Below are 20444 nucleotides of genomic sequence, written 5' to 3' on the forward strand. Positions count from 1 at the left end.
TGCATCCACCATGTCTAGTCCTGTTAGAATGTTATAAATTTCTATTCGGTTCCCCCTCATTCTTTGGAACTCCAGCAAATACAATCCTAACTAATTCAATCTCTCCTCATACATCAGTCCCGCCATTCCAGGAAACAGTCTGGTAAACTTTCTCTGCACCCTCTCTGGAGTAAAAATCATAGAAATCCTACAGTACAGAAAGAGGCCATTCGGCCCATCGAGTCTGCACCGACCACAAACCCACCCAGGCCCTACCCCCATATCCCTACATATTTACCCACTAATCCCTCTAACCTACGCATCTCAGAACACTAAGGGCAATTTTTAGCATGACCAATCAACCTAACCCGCACATCTTTGGACTGTGGGAAGAAACCAGAGCACCCGGAGGAAACCCATGCAGACACGAGGAGAATGTGCAAACTCCACGCAGACAGTGACCCAAGCCGGGAATCGAACCCAGGTCCCTGAAGCTGTGAAGCAGCAGTGCTAACCACTGTGCTACCGTGCCACCCCTTGTGGATGTGATCTAAGGAATGATGTAAGAACATCCTTCCTTAGATAAGGACACCAAATCTGCACACAATATTCAAAGTGTTGCCTCATCAAGGCCCTGTACAATTGCATCAAGACATCCTGGCTCCTGTACTTGAATCGTTTCACTATGAAGGCCAACATACCATTTGCCTTTTTACTGCCCTCTGCACCTGCATGCTTACCTTCAGTGACTGGTGTACGAAGACAGCCAGATGTCATTGCACATTCCCCTCTCCTAATTTATGGCCATTGAAATTGTAATCTGCCTTCCCATTTTTGCTACCAAAGTGGATAACGTCACATTTATCCAAATTATACAGCATCTGCCAATCATTTGCCCACTCACTCAACTTGTCCAAATCACATTGAGAAATCTCTACATCCTCCTCACAGCTCACCCAGCTTTGTCTCATCTGCAAATCTGGAGGTATTATATTTGTTCCCTCATCTAAGCCATTAATACATAGAGTGAATAGTTGGGGTCCCAGTACTGATCCCTGCAGTACCCCATTAGTCACTGTCTGACATTTGGAAAATGACCTGTTTATTACTACTCTTGGTTTCCTGTCTGCCAACCAATTTTCTATCCATCTCAATATACTACCCAACCCCACGTGCTTTAATTTAACACACTAATCTCTTATGTGGGACTTTGTCGAAAGCCTTCTGAAAGTCCAAATCCACTGGCACCCCCTCATCAACTCTACTAGTTACATCCTAAATGAATCCGAGTAGATTTGTCAAGCATGATTTCCCTTTCATAAATCCATTCTGACACCATACTATCCTACCACTGTTTTCCAAGTGTTTGGCTATAAAATCTTGATAATGATAATGATGGGCGGCACGGTAGCATGGTGGTTAGCACTGCTGCTTCACAGCGGATTCGATTCCTGGCTTGGGCCACTGTCTGTGTGGAGTTTGTACGTTCTCCCTATGTCTGCGTGGTTTTCCTCCGGGTGCTCCGGTTTCCTCCCACATTCTGAAAGATATCTTGGTTAAGTACATTGACCCGAACAGGCGCTGGACTGTGGTGCTTAGGGGAATTTCACAGTAACTGCATTGCAGTGTTAATGTAAATTTTACTTGCGACTAATAAATAAATAAAATAAAAAATAAAATAAAAATAAATAAACAAAATAATGGACTGTAGAATTTTCACCACTACTGACATCAGGCTTACTGATCTATAATTCCCTGTTTTCTCTCTACCTCGCTTTTTAAATAGTGGGGTTACATTAGCGACCCTGCAATTGTAGGAACTGTTTCAGGGTCTATAGAATCTTGGAAGATGACCACTAATGCATCCACTATTTCTCGGACCACTTCCTTAAGTACTCTGGGATGCAAATTATCAGGCCCTGGGGATTTAATCGGCCTTCAATCCCATCAGTTTCCCATCCCTGATCGCCCTGCAGCCATGTCTCCATAATCCCGACTATATCATACCCGTTTACATCTGCATTTGCTTCTTTTCTGGATCACACACTGATCCAGCTTCTCTGAAATGCATTTTTTTTTTACCACAACTCTATGTGGTACCATTTAGCTAACGTTAAGCTTCCTTTTTTCCTTACTCTGGATCTACACAAAATTTTAAAAAATTATGGAAAGAAACAAAGGATTTTGCTTTCCTCGTCAGTTTACTCAAAACGAATTTGCCCTTCCATTTATTGACATGGCTCTTTGATACAAATAAATCCAATAACAGGACTGAAACAAAAGAGACACGTGTCAAAAATATATCAGATAAATGCAAAATATTTCGGTTGCTGTATATCTGAAATAAAGAGTGTGATTCTTCAGCCTTGGCAGACGGCACACAAGAATCTCGATGTCTATTAGAATGGGATGTCAGCCAAAAATTGGGATTCCCGATGGGCCTCAAGGCAAGACTCACCCCATGGACTCCGATCGGGTTCACGCCCATAGCGGATAGCAACCCAATAATTATGCAAATCTGCTAATTGTAATACAATTTGCTGGCCCATTCACCAGCCGCCCCACCAGAAGCCTGGCCCCCCTGAAGTAACAGCACCGGGTGGGCTTTGGTGTTACTAATCACAAGCGGGGAGATGGCATGCTGGACCCTGAGGGTCCAGGTAAGCAACAACAACCCTCAGAAAAGTGGGTCATCCTCCCCTCCCATCACTCAAATCACAGGCAGCCACCACCACCACAAACTACACCCCCCCACACTCACCCCACAGGCATGAGTGACTGAACCTGATCCCCCCCCCCCTTAGACCCCTTCCCCCTCCCAGACCTGCCACTCAGGCCCCCCTTCCCCCTCAGACCCCTAAAGGCCTCCTGCCCCCTTAGATCCCCAGTCAGGCCATGTGCCTTGGCAGTGCATATGGCACACTGCCCCCAAGCACTGACACTCTGGCCTGGCGCCTTGGGGCCTGAGAGGGGGTCAACACTTGGAATAGGGGTCTTGTGGCTGGACTGCTTTTTCCAGCCTCGGTAAACGTGACGATTACCCCTGATGTGGTGATTTCAGGCAGCCCTGTGATCAACATCTACATTCCTGCCTTCAGCTGCGAAAATCTTGAATCTCCATATCCCCTGGCTACCTGGCATGCTGTTAAAGCACTACAGCACTCCATTCTGAGGCAGAAATTTTCCTTCTCCCTGTCAGAAGTCACAGGTGTGAACAGACCCCTTTGAAGTCCTCTGACATAGAGATGTCAATTTCACCTGGGGGCTGTGAGGTGGGGCGGGGGGGGGGGTCCAATCTGCACAATCCTGTACTCAGCCCCAATGTATTCACACAGCTTAGAGTTGAAGTCTCTGAGGCTTCCCAGTAAGCTGAAACCTTTGAAACTCCCTGTAGTCCACTGGAACCCTTTGATCTCTGCCAATTGCAATGTGCAGTGCTTTGAAATAGGCCTCCATTGACAGTTTAATGGATTTCTACTCATGCGCCAATCAGTTGAGTTTATTTTAATTTCCCTTCAAACTTAAATGCATCTCAAGTACCTTCCTTGATCCTAACTGCAAAGTTTACAAAGCCTGATTGACAGCTATAGTTTCTTTAAAAGGAATAAATGGTTTAATTGCCTCTTTTGCAAACCTGGCATGTGCCAGGGAGCAGTGCACAGTTGGTACTGCCAAGGCATCTGGCCTGAAGTTGGAGTTAAGTTAGTTAGAGCTAAGTGGGAGGTGGAAGCCTGTGGGTCTGAGAGGGAAGGGGGCCTGAGTGGGGCTCTAAGGGACAAGGAGGGGCTAAATAAGGGTCTGAGGGATAAGGGAGGCCTGAGTGTGGGGGGCGGGGTCACCCTTCGGCCTGCTTGGTGTCGGGGGGGGGGGGGGGGGGGGTACCCGCTATTTGTGAGTGGGGGGGGGGGGGGGGTGGATGCCCCTTTTCAGTTAGGGCTTCGTGGTGCTCCCCTGTCAATGGGGAAGAGGGGATGGGTCGACCATATTAAAAGAAACAGCTTTTCGCCAAAAAGGAACTGGTAGTAATGGAAAAAAAGTCTTTTTATCCATTATATATGATGTCATGATTCAGTTAGGGACCAGTAACCTTTTTGTTTAAAGTAAGCAAAGTTTAAATCTCAGTTACCCACAAGGAGAATAAAGCCACATGATACCACGGTTTTAAAACAAAATAAACTTTACCATACAAAGTCAGAAAAGTAAAACAATTTACAATATCCACCTTATACTCAAACATTCTGAATTACCATGAGGTAATGATCAAACACACCACATTGGACATTAAATGGCAGATGTGATCGAGATCGAGCCTATGAATTTCTCAGCAACCTACCCATGTCTATGACCACAGGGCCACAGCATCTCATTAAAACTCCATCTCCCTTACCAGGGTTTAAAGACTTAGACTTTGAATTCCCTCAAAAGCCACTCCGACTCGGACTGCCTCAATGACTGCTCACCTCCAGATTACTCAATCTCTCCTGATTCCATGGGATTCACAAAGCTGCACTCCCACCTGTAATTCCTGGCACTACTTCCAACTCTTTTGGAGACGGGCACTGCGCCCACCCCACCCATGGGGTGCATGATAACCTGCTGACCCAGTCCTGGCATATCACATTCACCATCAGATTGTCTAGCCTCACCATGTCTGAAGCACAATGACACCCCTACCTGACCCCATCAGTAATAGCTGCACTGATTGACTTTGCATCACCCATCCAAACTGCCAGATAAAGCAAACAAATAGATTAGTGACGTGTAATCAGAAGCAAGTTAGGCAAAAATTATTGATTAGGAGGATGGATGACTGAGATGATGGATGACTCAGATGATGAACGAAACAAGGATTTATTTTGCTTACTTATGGCAAATATCCTTGAAACATTTTCCTGACCATGGATTAAGAACTTAGGTTATTGTGTTAGATGTTAAACAATGCAGGTGGGCTGACTGATTTATGGTTTTCTTTGAAATCAGTTTTACCACTGTTAATTATTCACATGTAAATGACAGACATTATCATCTTAATTTCTAGATGGAAGAATACAAAACACAATCTGCATTAGTTTAAAATGAAGTTAAATACTGTGGATGCTGGAAATAAAAACACAAAGTGCTGGGAAATCTCAGCAGGTCTGGCAGCATCTATAGAAACTGGAACAGTTTCCCCGACCAATGGATGCTTTAACCCGCTCCTGTATTCTCCCGCTACCTGGAACTATCCCTCTGCCTCTTAACCATTCTTGGGGCAGATTTTCGAGTCTTGCCTGTCTCAAGGCTAAATGTCCCTGTGTGAGATCAATGGGATCTTTCAAAGGTCTTTTAAATTTTATGTCCCACCCACGAAGATTCCCGCGGCGGACAAGTTTGGAAAATTTACCCCTCAACCTTTTCAGTGAGAAATGCTGTCATGGCACTAGCTGTCTTAATTTCTCTGTTCCTCTCACTCACCCTAACCTGTTGCCCTCTGAACTTGCTGCATTCTGTTCTCACGACATTGTTATCAAACCTGCTGACAAGGGTGGTACTATTGCTGGCTGGAATACCAACCTCTACCTTAGAGACTGAGCACCAACTCTCAGACACTTCTTCCCTACCTGCACCAGACCATGGTCCCACCACCGACAAGCCATTATTTCCAGGATTGCCAGTTTGCTAGCAAAGGAATATTGGATTTGAAACTTCTCTGTTTCTCTCTCCACAGGTGCTGCCAGGCCTGTTGCGTTTTTCTTGCACTTGTTTTCATATCTGCAATAGTTTGCCATTCCTGCCACTATTTCTTAACAATCATGCTGAAGTGTTCATCACTTCTTGTTTGCGAAGCCAATATTTAATATGTTTGAACTGAGCCTCTGAAACCTATGTTTCTGATGGATTTCAAAGACTGGAATAAATATTGACATTTACTTCAAAATAATATTCAGGAGTGAAATTAGGTTTTCACGTTCATAGATATAAAGAACAGCTAAAAAAGATATTAGAAAAACATTTCTACTTTGCTCATCAAAAAAACTTACTTCTCCAATTCTGCTATCTTCTTATCTTTGTCACTCTTTTCATTTTCCATTTCCTTTAAGATTTCTAGTAGTCTGTCCACTTCTGCTTGGGCTTTGTTTGCCTCATCCCTATACTGTGCCACCACTTTCTCCAATTGCTCGATGCGGTCATTGAGGTTTGTGCTGGCTCGTGCTTCTGTTGTAGCCTCAAAAGACTGAAAGTAAAATGAAGCAAAACAGTCAGATAAATCTATTCAATAGGTTATACATGATAGAGTTAATATTCTGACTGCAGTTTGTGAGCAATCAAACAATTTCCGAATCTGAATTAACCCTTGTGTTCTTTGGACAAATATATCTTATATAGAGGAATACCGGACAAGTCTGAACATCAGTTGACTTGCAGAAGGTACCTTTCAGCTCCTCGTTACATTGTTCACTTTATTTACATTTATTTACAGCAGTTTTTGAGACCATTTCACCTTCATTTACTGTCATCAGTCCATTGACTGGTAGGAATCTACATGAGCTGCAGAATAATATCTTCTTATGCTACCTATCATTGCATCCCTATTACCATTACAGAGTGAATCAACTGGTTGACTGTGAGATGCATCAAATGGCAGGATAAAATCCCCAATGCCCAAGTTCTTGCAAGGAGCCGCATACCTGGCATCAAGAGCATATTCATCAGAGCACAGATTGACAGCCATGTGGTTTGCAAAAAGGAATCCTGCTTACCAATGCCAGTATTCTGCAACTAGCTGAGTGTAGGAACCTGCAGCACAGGACGCACTAAACTCAGATGCAAAGGCATTCTGAAAGTCAATCTCAGAACTACTGAGTTGGACCCCAATACTTGGGGAAAAGCCAACCCTGGACAGATCCAAATGGAGAAGTCTCAATTGTGATGAACCGTGCTGATGTTCAATGCGAGGGCATCCCAAATCATAGAAAGGAAACCTGGAATTCTGGTTCCTAACAGTTTATTTTTACAATTTGGAAAATAAATGTAGGAAAAGAAATGAAACCTGGTGAGGAAAGGGGTCAATCTTATTACACATGACTTAAACAAAATAATGTTTAGTAAACTTTAAAACACACAAGAAATACAACAGTAAAGAACAACATTTCCAATTAACTACGATAATGGTACCCAGACAATATACCCACTTTAATCTATCTACTTTCCTAGGCTCTGAGAATACACTTCCCCCAAAGCAACATCCCATAGGTTTTAACACAATGAGCCAAATCCAGCAAATAATTACCACACGAGACCTGTAGCTTGCTTTTGGGAAACTTTTCTAGGTTAGGGTAGAATTTTTGGTGTCCAACACAGGCAGTTTCTTCTGCTTTCGGCACAAAAGCTTGACCCACTTTGCAAACTGGGTATGGCTATGATCTAGGCCACTAGACTGCTGGTCTCCACTTTGCTTAACAAAGCATTGGTTCCACCTTGCTACTAGTCAAATCTGCATTTCACAGGTCCTCAGTGCAGCAACATGCCTATCTTTACAGTTCTTTACTTTTCATTTCATTCCAACTTCTTCACACTATCAAACAATCTAAACATTTGAGGCAAAGAGAGTCAGGTCCCTTGAAGACAAACGAGCATCCAGTAAAGCCAGTACTTTTATCCACCCCTCCAACAGTCACTTCATAAGTAAACACTTGCAAACAGATATGAACTTCCCTCCAAAAAGTTTCTAAAAAAATGTACTGATACAGGGTGCTGATGGAAATTATTTACCCGTTCCTTTGTAGAGAGGCAATTTAAAATGTGACTTAGTTACTGTTTCTGTAATTGTGGGGATGGTTCCTTATTTGCCTATTGAGGGTGTAGATTTTTTTAAACTCAGGAAATGACTTGGCAGGTATTGTCTGCCTACTCTAGTGGTTTCATAGAAGTCCAGAGGCTGTGGAAGCTGAACTTGTGCACAAAAAGCTGAGTGTCTTAAGAGAATCAATAGCTTCCTACAATTTTGCTGTGAGGATTCATGTTTGAATCAAAGATGCATCCAATCAGTTTGAAACTCAGCCCACTAAATTTAAAAGGATATTGGAGCATCAGGCTGAGAAGGAGAAATTAATGGCAGTTGGTAGGTTAAAGCATCTGAATTAAAACTACAGCAAACACGAGCATGGTATGGGCAAATAGATAGCAACCATGCTCAAAGCTCATGATTAAAATAAAGGAAAATAATGTTTTAGAGAATGGAAAAGTTGTATCCAATGCTGACATAACAAAGCTGAGAGGAAAGACACAAGCTCTTGAATACAAACAAAAATTTCTGTTACGATTCCCATTGAGACTGATAGCTTTTAAAAAGATAAGAGAATTTTCAGTGACTGACTGGAAGGATCATGCGACAGCAAAGTAGCACTTTGATAAAATCACAGTTTTGTACAAATTACAAGTTTAAAAAACACAGCCACCATTAGCAACTAAAGGAAAAATTGAAAGCATCGCCTCCTGCAAATTTTCAGCCCTGTTGATTCTGTGTTCTGGCTCTCTTGTACGGATCCATAACTGGGATTAGACAGGAAAAACACATCAATAGACCAATGTATCCAATTAACATAATGCTGCTTTATCAAGCTGTTTTTGATTTATACGTTTTAGAAAAATGGGAAATAAAAATATCACTGCTCCATAACATGATACAGTCCAGAGAAGACAGAGGCCAGCGTATCATGCATCTTCTCAGCCACTGTTGTCCAATGCAGCAGACTTCCATGCCAGAATGGGGCTCCTGAGCCACACCACACGATGATTAACACACAGTTGACCACCACAGGGCAAACCATCATCTCACAAGATGGAAATCTACCACTGAGATGGTACTCAGATGAGTTGTTATAATACATGGTGCTATAATATATTTTTAAAATCCCTGCTTGTTTTCAGTGGATTTGCAAGTTTTACATTTTTTTGTGAATTCACTCACACCTTCCTGGAAACCTGGAGAAAGCAGCGACAACTGGAACTCAAACATTGTAAAAGAAGCAGAAAAATATCCAGAATTACTACTGCATCTCAACCACTGCCCAACTGCAATACAAGAGTCTAAAAAAGAACTGCATTCTACTGCTACAAATAAAAACACCTACTCACAAATAAGCAGAATAAAGAGCTAAAACTCATCTGACCACCATCTCAGTGGTAGATTTCCATCTTGTGAGATGATGGTTTGCCCTGTGGTGGTCAACTGTGTGTTGGGAACTGTTCAGTCTTTTGATCAGCCTCACATATTTTGCCCTGGTCACACCACTGTAGAGAAGTCTGCTAAGGACACAGGCTTGGTAGACTCTTCATTTGGTTTTCTCAGTCAGGGCGCTAGTATTCCACACTCTCCCAACTTGGACATAAGAGCTAGAACTTTTGTAATGCGTGTAGGTTTCAGCATCAAGTGACAGATTGCGGGTAATTGTGGAGCTGATATATGTGTAGCTATCAACAACCTTCAGCATCGCATTGTCAATGCTGATGGATGGTAGTATGGAAAATCCCTGGATCATGGCATTAGTCTTTCTGATGTTATTGGTCAAACCAAATACTTCAAAGGGATGACAAAGTCTGTCCATTTGCCACTGAAGATGTCCATCGTTATTGGAATCCTACTGTGTAGATACTGTGTAGATGACCTGGCAGCATACGATAGCAGCAAAGATAATATGCCCATAGACAATGCTGCCAGACACAACATCGTTTGACCTCACTGCAGATTGGTTTTGAACAGAAGGTTCAGAATTGTTACCCCAATTAAGTTGTCATAGAAAGAGATCACACTGAACTGCTTTGGCAACCAATTTTCTCGAGCAGCTTAAGTAGACCACTTGTGCTCATATGGTCAAATATCTTTGTGAAATCAATAAAGGCAATATATAGTGGTCTCCTGTGTTGACTGCATTTCTCTTGTAATTGGTGGAATGAAAAGATCATGTCAATTCTGGATTTTCCAGTTCTGAAACCACACTGAAATTCTGGGTAGATGCAGTCAGCCAAGATTTGCAGTCTGACAAGGATAACAGGGCCAAATATTTTCCACACAACGCTCAGCAGGGAGAGGCCTCAATAGTTATTTGTTGTTGCAGTTGTTCTTGTACAGGGTCACAATCTTTCCATCATGCAAATCCTGGGAACTGACCCCTCACTTCAGCAGAGACAGAGAAGTTTGTGCAAATGCTGCAGAGTACTGGTTCCCTGTGCTTGATAAGTTCAGGTGCTATAGAATCAGCACCTGCAGTTTTGCCAAGTTCCTCCACCTTGGCTTAGATATTGGCTCCGACATGACAGGCAGGCTTTCTACAATGCTCACCTCTAGAGCTTTTTCTGAGAGTGTTCTCCCCAGAGTACAACACAAGGTAGATCCATCTCACCAACTTTTTATTGCAGTCACTGAGGACCTCCCTGCCTTTGTTTTCAATAGAGCAATGCTCTTTCTTGATGGATGTGTTACGTTTTTAGAGTCATAGAGTCATATAGATATACAGCATGGAAACTGGCCCTTTGGCCCAACTTGTCCATGCCGACCAGGTCTCCTAAACTGAACTAGTCTCATTTGCCTGCATTTGGTTCACATTCCTCAAAACCTTTCCCATCCATGTACCAGTCCAAATGTCTTTTAAATGTTGTAATTGTACCTGCCTCTATCACCTTCTCTGACAGCTCATTCCATATTTGTATCACCCTCTGAAAAAGTTGCCCCTCAGGTTTCTTTTAAATTTTTCCCCTCTCACCTTAAAACTTATGCCCTCTAGTTTTGGATTCCCCTACACTGAGGAAAAGACCTTGGCTATTCACCTTATCTATGCCCTTCATGATTTTATAAACCTCTATAAGATCATCCTCCTAAACTACAGGGGAAAAAAAGTCCCAGCCTCTCCTTATAATTCAAACATGCCAGTCCCAGTAACATCCTTGTAAATCTTTTCTGCATCCTTTCCAGTTTAATAACATCCTTCCTACAACAGAGTGACAAGAATTGTATGCAGTACTCCAAACGTGGCCTTACCAATGTCTTGTACAGTTGTAACATAACGTCCAACTCCTGTACTCAATGTTCTGATCGATGAAGGCAAGTGTGCCAAAGGCCTTCTTCACCACCTTGTCTATATGTGATGCCACTTACAAAGAACTATGTACCTGCACCCCTAGGTCTCTCATTCGACATCACTCCCCAGGGCCCTAAGTCCTGCCCTGCTTTAGCTTATCAAAATGCAACACCTCGCATTTATCCGAATTAAACTCCGTCATACCCTGGCCAAGTTGATCAAGATCCCGTTGTAGTCTTAGATAACGTTCTTCACTGTCCACTACACCACCAATTTTGATGTCATCCGCAAACGTACTAACCGTGTCTCTTATATTTTCATCCAAATTGTTTATTATAAAAGACAAACAACAGTGGACCCAGCACTGATTCCTGCAGCACACCGCTAGTCACAGGCCTCCAGTTCAATAAATAATCCTCTACCACCACCCTCTGTCTCCTACCAACAAGCCAATTTTGGATCCAATTGGCTATTTCTCCCTGGATCCCATGTGATCTAACCTTACTGACTAGTCTACTATACAGTACCTTGTCGAAGGCCTTGCTAAAGTCCATGTGGACAATGTCTACCGCACTGCCTCATCTATTTTCATGGTCATCCCTTCAAAAAACCTGATCAAGTTTGTAAGATGTGATTTCCCTCAGACAAAGCCATGCTGACTATCCCTAATCAGTCCTTGCCTTTGCAAATGCACGTAGATCCTGTCTCTCAGAATCCCTTCCAACAACTAACCCACCACTGAAGTTAGGCTCATCTGTCTGTAGTTCCCTGGCATTTCCCTGCCACCTTTCTTAAATAACAGCACAACATTTGCCTCCCTCCAGTCTTCCGGCACCTCACCTCTGGCTGTTAATGATACAAATATCTCCGCTAGGGGGCCCACAATTTCTTCCCCAGTTTCCCACAATGTCTTGGGATACACTTGATCAGGTCCCAGGGATTTATCTACTTTTATGTGTTTTATGACCTCCAGCACCACCTCTTCTGTAATCTGCACACTTTTCAATATATCACTATCGACTTCCCCGAGTTCCCTAGCTTCCATGTCTTCTCCATGGTAAATACTGACGAGAAATATTTGTTTAGGATCTCACCTGCCTCCTGTGGCAGACGACCTCCTTTAATACATTTGTAGAATCTCTTTGGATTCTCCTTTACCTTCTCTGCCAAAGCTATCTCATGTCCTGTTTTTGCCCTCCTGATTTCCCTCTTAAATGTCCTCCTACACCCCCTATACTCCTCAAGGGATTCACTTGACCCCAGTTGCCTATACTTGACATATGCTTCCTCTTTTTGTTGTCCAGAGCCCGAATATCTCTAGTCATCCAGTGTTCCCTACTCCTGCCAGCCTTGCCATTCACACTAATAAGAACATGCTGGCCCTGAATTCTTGGTATCTCACTTCTGAAAGCCTCCCACTTGCCAGATGTTTCTTTACCTGTGAATAGCCTCCCACAATCAACTTTTGAAAGTTCCTGTCAAATACCATCAAAATTGGTCTTGCCCCAATTTAGAACTTCAACTTGTGGACTAGACCTATCCTTTTCCATAACTATTTTAAAGCTAATAGATTCATGGTCACTGGTCCCAAAGTGCTCCCCCATTAACACAAATCCCTCATACATGCCCCCAGCAATCCCTGTGTACAAATAACTCTAAGACCAATACAGACTATAATGTTGCAAACCACACAGCCACGATCTAAATAAAAACACTCTCTAAAGATGCATGTTAAATGTACAATCAATGTGGAAGTTCCCTTGCATCTTATCTTGTTATATTAGTCAGGACACAAATATTTAAGAAGGTGTACATGAGGCCTCGTCCAATCTGAATACTGACTTACAGAGCTTGGCCTGCAGCACACTAGGTTGGGGAGGTAAATTGGCAGGGATGCCTGCTCTTAAAGAGCTGTGGCTTACCGCTAAAAATTTCATTATATAAAAATTACAAGAGCCTTTCAGCCAAACCAGTGCTGCCGGTGTTTCAAAGAATCCAACCTGGACACCTCTACCCATGCAAACTGCAGGCCAATCAGCCTCCTTTTCCTCGAATGTGTAGTCACCTTCAAAGTCCATACCTATTGTCACAAGCCCGACTGATGTTATCTGCAAGGGTATGCCAACTCGGAACTCCAATTCATGGTGTATCATTTTGTTAATGGGAATAGTGAGAGGAGTCATTTGGAAGACCTAGTGAGAAGTTACTTGGGGGACCTGGTGATAAAGTAATCAGCCCATGCATAGTACAATACTTAAAGACTATTCATTACAATAAACAAAAGACACATATACACAAACAGGACTATAATGATCTATGACAGTTAAGTATAAGGTCTATGAAACACAGCCACACAGCTTACGTATAAATTACCCTTTTTGGTCCAAAGTATATTTAAAAGATCTGAAAGCTTTAATAACATCCTTCTTCCTAAACAACATCCACTTCAAGAGATCTAGAAGTAAAGGCCAGCTTATAGTTAGCACACTGTACACAATTGAGGAGTTATCCTAAGAAACGCCTCTTCTTGGTTCAGCGAAGATATAGTTTTAACTGCCTACCAAAAGGTTTCTGCACTTTTGCTTCTTGTCTGCTAGGTTCTAAGTGGCTGGGTGGAATCTGCCCCTCTGCTTTCCAGAGTGTTGGCAATTGTACTATTTTTCCCCTTTGATTGTTCTGTGTATTTGCTGTCAGTTAACTCAGCTTCTGTGGCTCTAAAAATTAACATATGTATGCCTCCCCTCGATGGCTCAATCACCTAATTAGGGCATTTTGTATCAGCACGACAATACATTCTCCTGGTCTGTCTGAAACCTGCTAATCTCATCACTGGGAGACGCATCCTGTGATGCCTTTTGAAATCTACATGTAGGTTTTGTTACATTTTTGGCATTGCTTGCTATTGGCACATCCATGACACCATATTCCTTGAATTTCTCTAATTATGTTTATAGCACTATCTCAGCACTAAAATAACCACACATTACATCATCTGCCATTGTCTTGACACTATCCATGACACCATTGCCTTAAACGTTTCTATCAAATCTGAAAAAGTCTTACCTTGTATTTGTTTTCCATTACACCAGACAGCATCCCAGCTAATCTGCACCATACCCTCTCAGTTATTCCCAGAGTAAAGAGTCCAAAACTGAACATAAGAACTAGGAGAAGGAGTAGGCCATTTGGCCCCTCGAGCCAGGTCTGCCATTCAATAAGATCGTGGCTGATCTTTTTGTGGACTCAGCTCCACTTACCTACCCACTCACTATAACCCTTAATTCCTTTGCTGTTCAAAGATTTATCTATTCTTGCCTTAAAAATATTCAACGAGGTAGCCTCAACTGCTTCACTGGGCAGGGAATTCCACAGATTCACAACCCTTTGGGTGAAGAAGTTCCTCCTCAACTCAGTCCTAAGTCTGCTCCCCCTTATTTTAAGGCTATGCCCCCTAAGTTCTGATCTCACCCGTCAGTGGAAACAACCTCCCTGCTTCTATCTCATCTATTTCCTTCATAATTTTATATGTTTCTATCAGATCTCCCCTCATTCTTCTGAATTCCAATGAGTATAGTCCCAGTCTACTCAGTCTCTCCTCATAAACTAAACCTCTCAACTCTAGAATCAACCAAGTGAATCTCCTCTGCACCCCCTCCAGTGCCAGTATATCCTTTCTCAAGTAAGGGGATCAAAACTGTACATAGTACTCAGGTGAGGCCTCACCAGCACCTTATACAGCTGCAACATAACCTCCCTGTTTTTAAACTCCATCCCCCGGCAATGAAGGATAAAATTCCATTTGCCTTCTTAATTACCTGTTGCACCTGCAAACCAATCTTTTGCAATTCATGCACAAGGACACCCAGGTCCCTCTGCACAGCTGCATGCTGCAATTTCTAACCATTTAAATAATAGTCCATTTTGCTGTTATTCCTGTCAAAATGGATGACCTCACATCTACCAACATTGTACTCATCTGCCAGACCCTTGTCCACTCACTTAAACAGTAGTTCAACTCTAGTCTTATGAAGGGTTTACATAGAATCATCATTACCTCTGGACTTTTCCATCCTAACAATTGACATAGTTTTTCATTAGTTTTTCCCATGCCCTTCAGTAAGAGCACAGGTGCAAGCCTTTGTCCTTGGCTCCAAATGAGGTTGATGTTAATTTGGTTCATCCAATCTATGTTGATGCTTAGATTTTGTGTGCCAAAATTGTTCTGATCACATTTACCCACCCTATTCTCATATCCATTTTCTGTCATTGCCATTCCAACCTAATTTTGATTACAGACAGTTCCAACCTCAACCACTAACTTGGAAATGAATTCCACAGACTCACATCATGCATAAATATTTCCCTTCCCTGACGTTCTTAATCTATGTGCAATCTTGCATCTACAGGAAACTGTTTTCATCTACCTTACATCCTTTCATAATTTTAAACGCCAGTTTCTTGGTATCAGAAGGAAAGAAAACCATGCTTATCACATACACACATTTATTGTGGGGCCCAATGAAGCAGAGAGAAAACTTAATTCTCAAGAAAAGTAATTCTTCAGGTTTGCTTGTCATAGCAGTTAGGGATCAGGGAAGATTTTTTGATTGGCTCTAGGTCTCAATTTTTGACCTTTCGACTTCCCGGTATGTGGGTGGGCAGCAGGGCACAGTAAGATGGTAAGCGCATAGAGAAGAGTCCACTTAAAAATGGAGCACACATGAATGAGGCTTGACTGCCTTTTCTCACCCTCAATACATAAAATATTTAGTTTTTTTCTGAAATGGAAAATAAGACAAATAATGGAAAAAACCTATGTCAGTCACAACATGCAAAGTGGCTGAAGTGGGTTAATGGATGAAAATAATAAAAATTCCTGCAGCTGAGTAACCAAAGATGCACTTAAATTTAATGGGCCTTTTATAATTGCACTAGAATTTATTGGGGCCACTGAGACCAGATGCCATTCTAAGTACTGTTATAAATTATTCTCATGACCACTGACTCAGCACTTGCCTCTCAAAACTGAAGAACATAACAAGACTGGCATCTATTGGTTTCAACTGAACAGGAATTCCAATTTACTTTTAAATAAATTAATCTGTGCTAATATTTAAAAACAAGAACATATTTCACATTCTACCTACTTTCACAAGGTGGTACAAATTGATGTTCCCATTCACCAGTCTAGCATTGGTTGCTGTCTTAATCTTCCATTAACTTTTCTGTGATAATTTATTGCCTTTTGATTCTTTCTGCCTTATTATTGATGCCTTTATACACAGCATCGCCATAATATATCAAGAACTACATTTTGCTTGCCATATTGCAGATATTGTTGTGTTTTAGGTTTGCTTTTGTAGAGCCCTGATCACAATACCTGCATCCAATTCATTATTTTCTAATATTTAAAATGTAGCATGTCTAATTTACGATGATTTTTGCATATTGAATAAAACCTATAATTTATATTACCGCCTTCATTAAAAAGGGTGCGATAAATAGGCCAGGAAATTATAGGCTGGTCAATCTGACTTCAGTGGTGGGCAAATTATTGGAAGCAAAGAGTTGGTGGATGTTTTTGCGAATGGAAAGCAGTTTCTAGAGCTGCTCCACAGGGCTCAGTGGGGCCTTTGCCGTTTGTTGTACATATCAATGATTTGGATTTAAATTTGGAAGGCATGATCAGGAAATTTGCAGATGACACAAAAATTGGCTGTGTAGGTGATACTGAAGGGGTTAGCCATTATCTCCAGAATTATATCAATGATTTGGATGAGTGGGTGGAAAAGTGGCAAATGGATTCAATCCGGAAAATTGTGAGGTAATGCATTTGAGGAGGGCAACCAAAGCAAGGGAATACTCAATAAATGGGAGGATATTGAGAGAGGTTGAGGAAGAGAGAGACCTTAAGAGTGCATGTCCACAGGTCCCTGAAGGTGGCAGGACAGATGGATAAGGTGGTAAAGAACATATGTGGAATGCTTTCTTTTATTGCGTGATTATTGAATGTCTTGGGATATCATAATGTTGACACAGTTGCTCAAAAGATGAGAAGCCTCTCTAAACAGGTTGCCCATTCCTGAGAGTCCCTGATTCCTCCAAATGCCAAAACCATGGTCCATAAGACCTGGAGGAAAATCTGGGTTACCCTGTAGAGGAGAGAGAGCAGAAGTCAACAAATCAAATCATGGAACATCTTCCACACTCTGAGTATAAGTGATTATTGGAGTCTCCAAGAAACAGTTTGTAAATTCTGGCTGACCAGTTTCAAAATTGAACCAAATGGAAGTGAGTCTCCTTTTAAACATTCTCATATAAATCTAAGATGGGGGGTTAGCTGATACAATTTTATATTTGGCACACCAAGGCACCTGTTGAACTCAGAAGTTGTAATATGGCCAATCTTAAGCCAGGTCTCTTTTTTCCATATGAAGGAGCAATATCCCTCATTAATTTCCTTCAGGGCCTCAGCAGAAAGTAAAACTGGTAATATCTGTAGAGGGTACAGCAACCTAGGTAATACATTCATCTCAATCAGTGCTATCCCACCCAGCCATAATATAGGTAGAGAGGACCAGCAATGTAGATTTCACTTCATAGATGCAAGTTTCCCTGATACAACTGATGGAATGAGGGGTAATAGAAATATCCAAATAGGTAAACCCTGAAGGGGACCATCTGAAGGGGAAGGGAGCAATGGAGGAGATTACCCCCTAAGCCTTCCTAATGGCATGGCCTCAAACTTAGCAACATGATTTTTTATAACCTGAGGAGGAAACAAACCAACCCACAAACCAACAAAGGAGACTATAAAGGGATGAGGGAGGAGTTGGCCAAGGTGGACTGGGAGCAAAAACTTTATGGTGGGACAATTGAGGAACAGTGAAGGACTTTCAAAGCGATCTTTCACAGTGGTCAGCAAAAGTATATACCAGTGATAAGGAAGGACTGTCGAAAAAGAGATAATCAGCCATGGATATCTAAGGAAATAGAGGAGGGTATCAAATTGAAAGAAAATGCATACAAAGTAGCAAAGATTAGTGGGAACCTAGAGGATTGGGAAATCGTTAAAAGTCAGCAGAAAGCCATGAAAAAAGCTATAAACAAAGGTAAGATGGATTATGAGAGTAAACTAGCTCAGAATATAAAAACAGATAGCAAAAGTTTCTACAAATATATAAAATGAAAAAAAGTGGCAAAAGTAAACATTGGGCCTTTAGAGGACAAGAAGGGGAATGTAATAACTGAAAATGAGAAAATGGCTGAGGCATTGAACAGGTATTTTGTGTCGGTCTTCACAGTGGAAGACACAAATAACATGCCAAAAATTGATGACAAGAAGGCTATGGCAGGTGAGAACCTAGAAACTATTATCATGAAAGGGGTAGTGTTGGGCAAGTTAATGGGGCTAAAGGTAGACAAGTCTCCTGGTCCTGATGGAATGCATCCCAGGGTACTAAAAGAGATGGCAGGAGAAATAGCAAATGCACTAGTGGTAATTTACCAAAATTCGCTGGACTCTGGACAATTCGCAGATTGAAAAACAGCAAATGTGACGCCACTGTTTAAAAAAGGAGGTAGACAAAAGGCAGGTAACTATAGGCCGGTTGGCTTAACTTCTATAGTAGGGAAAATGCTTGAATCTATCATCAAGGAAGAAATAGCGAGACATCTGGATATAAATTGTCCCATTGGTAAGACACAGCATGGGTTCATGAAGGGAAGGTCACATTTGACTAATTTGGTGGAATTCTTTGAGAACATTACATGTGCAGTGGACAATGGGGAACCTGTGGATGTGGTGTATCTGGATTTCCAGAAGGCATTTGACAAGGTGCCGCACCAAAGACTGCTACATAAGATAAAGGTACACAGTGTTACGGGTAATGTATTAGCATGGATAGAGGATTGGTTAACCAACAGAAAGCAAAGAGTGGGGGTAAATGGGTGTTTTTCTGGTTGGCTATCAGTGACTAGTGGTGTGCCTCAGGGATCAGTGTTGGGACCGCAATTGTTTACAATTTACATAGATGATTTGGAGTTGGAGACCAAGTGTAGTGTGTCAAAATTCACAGATGACACCAAGATGGGTGGCAGAGCAAAGTGTGCAGACGATGCTGAAAGTCTGCAAAGTGATATAGATAGTCTAAGTGAGTGGGCGAGGGTCTGGCAGATGGAGTACAATGTTGGTAAATGTGAGGTCATCCATTTTGGTAGGAACAACAGCAAAATGGACTATTATTTAAATGGTAAAAAATTGCAGCATGCTGCTGTGCAGAGGGAACTGGGTGTCCTTGTGCAGGAATCTCAAGGAGTTTGTTTGCAGGTGCAGCAGGTAATTAAGGAGGCAAATGGGATTTTGTCCTTCATTGCTAGAGGGATGGAGTTTAAAAACAGCGAGATTATGTTGCAGCTGTATGAGGTGCCGGTGAGGCCACACCTGGAGTACTGTGTACAGTTTTGGTCTCCTTGCTTGAGAAAGGATATACTGGCACTGGAGGGGGTGCAGAGGAGATTCACTAGGTTAATTCCGGAGTTGAGAGGGTTGGCTTATGAGGAGAGACTGAGTGGACTGGGGCTATACTCATTAGAATTCAGAAGAATAAGGGGAGATCTTATAGAAACATATAAGATTATGAAGGGAATAGATAAGACAGAAGCAGGGAAGTTGTTTCCACTGGCGGGTGAAACTAGAACTAGGGTGCATAGCCTCAAAATAAGGGGAAGCAGATTTAGGACTGAGTTGAGGAGGAACTTCTTCACACAAAGGGTTGTGAATCTGTGGAATTCCCTGCCCAGTGAAGCAGTTGAGATTACCTGATTGAATGTTTTTAAGGCAAGGATAGATAAATTTTTGAACAGTAAAGGAATTAAGGGTTATGGTGAGCGGGCGGGTAAGTGGAGCCGAGTCCTCAAAAAAATCAGCCATGATCTTATTGAATGGCGGAGCAGGCTTGAGGGGCCAGATGGCCTACTCCTGCTCCTAGTTCTTATGTTCTTATGTACAATGTCAATAATAGCAGGAACAGAGATTTCCGGCTTTCCACTACTAGCCAAACCAAATATCAAAGCATTATGTCTAATTGCCGCGACTAAGAACTCAATAGGTACTGCAAGCAATAGGAATAGCGGGCAACCCTGCTTGGTCCGCCACTGCTAAAGACTAAAACTATTCGTGAGAACTGCTACAAATAGATTTTTATAAAGCACTTGTTAACTCCTCCCCACCCCCCACCACCACAAATCCAAATTTCTGCAGCGCACAGAATAAATAGTTCTATTCTACCCATCAAATGCTTTCTCTGAATCCAATAAAATCACCAAGCTGTCTACCGCTTGTTTTTGAGAAACCTGAATGATACTTAATAATATCCTAACACTGTTGCATGACTTTCATCCTCTTAT

General features: G+C 42.0%; 1 protein-coding gene across 3 annotated transcripts in view; it reads right to left on the reverse strand.

Moving 5' to 3' along the window:
- Positions 1 to 20444, reverse strand: part of erc1b (ELKS/RAB6-interacting/CAST family member 1b) — a 788812-nt gene that overhangs the window by 600800 nt on the left and 167568 nt on the right. For all 3 annotated transcript variants that reach the window (XM_078220074.1, XM_078220073.1, XM_078220075.1), the window contains one exon: positions 6000 to 6193. In XM_078220074.1, the coding sequence (XP_078076200.1) occupies positions 6000 to 6193 (194 nt within the window). The remainder of the gene's footprint in view (positions 1 to 5999; positions 6194 to 20444) is intronic.

The sequence above is a fragment of the Mustelus asterias genome, chromosome 9 (assembly GCF_964213995.1).
Source record: "Mustelus asterias chromosome 9, sMusAst1.hap1.1, whole genome shotgun sequence".
NCBI classification, from domain to species: Eukaryota; Metazoa; Chordata; class Chondrichthyes; order Carcharhiniformes; family Triakidae; genus Mustelus; species Mustelus asterias.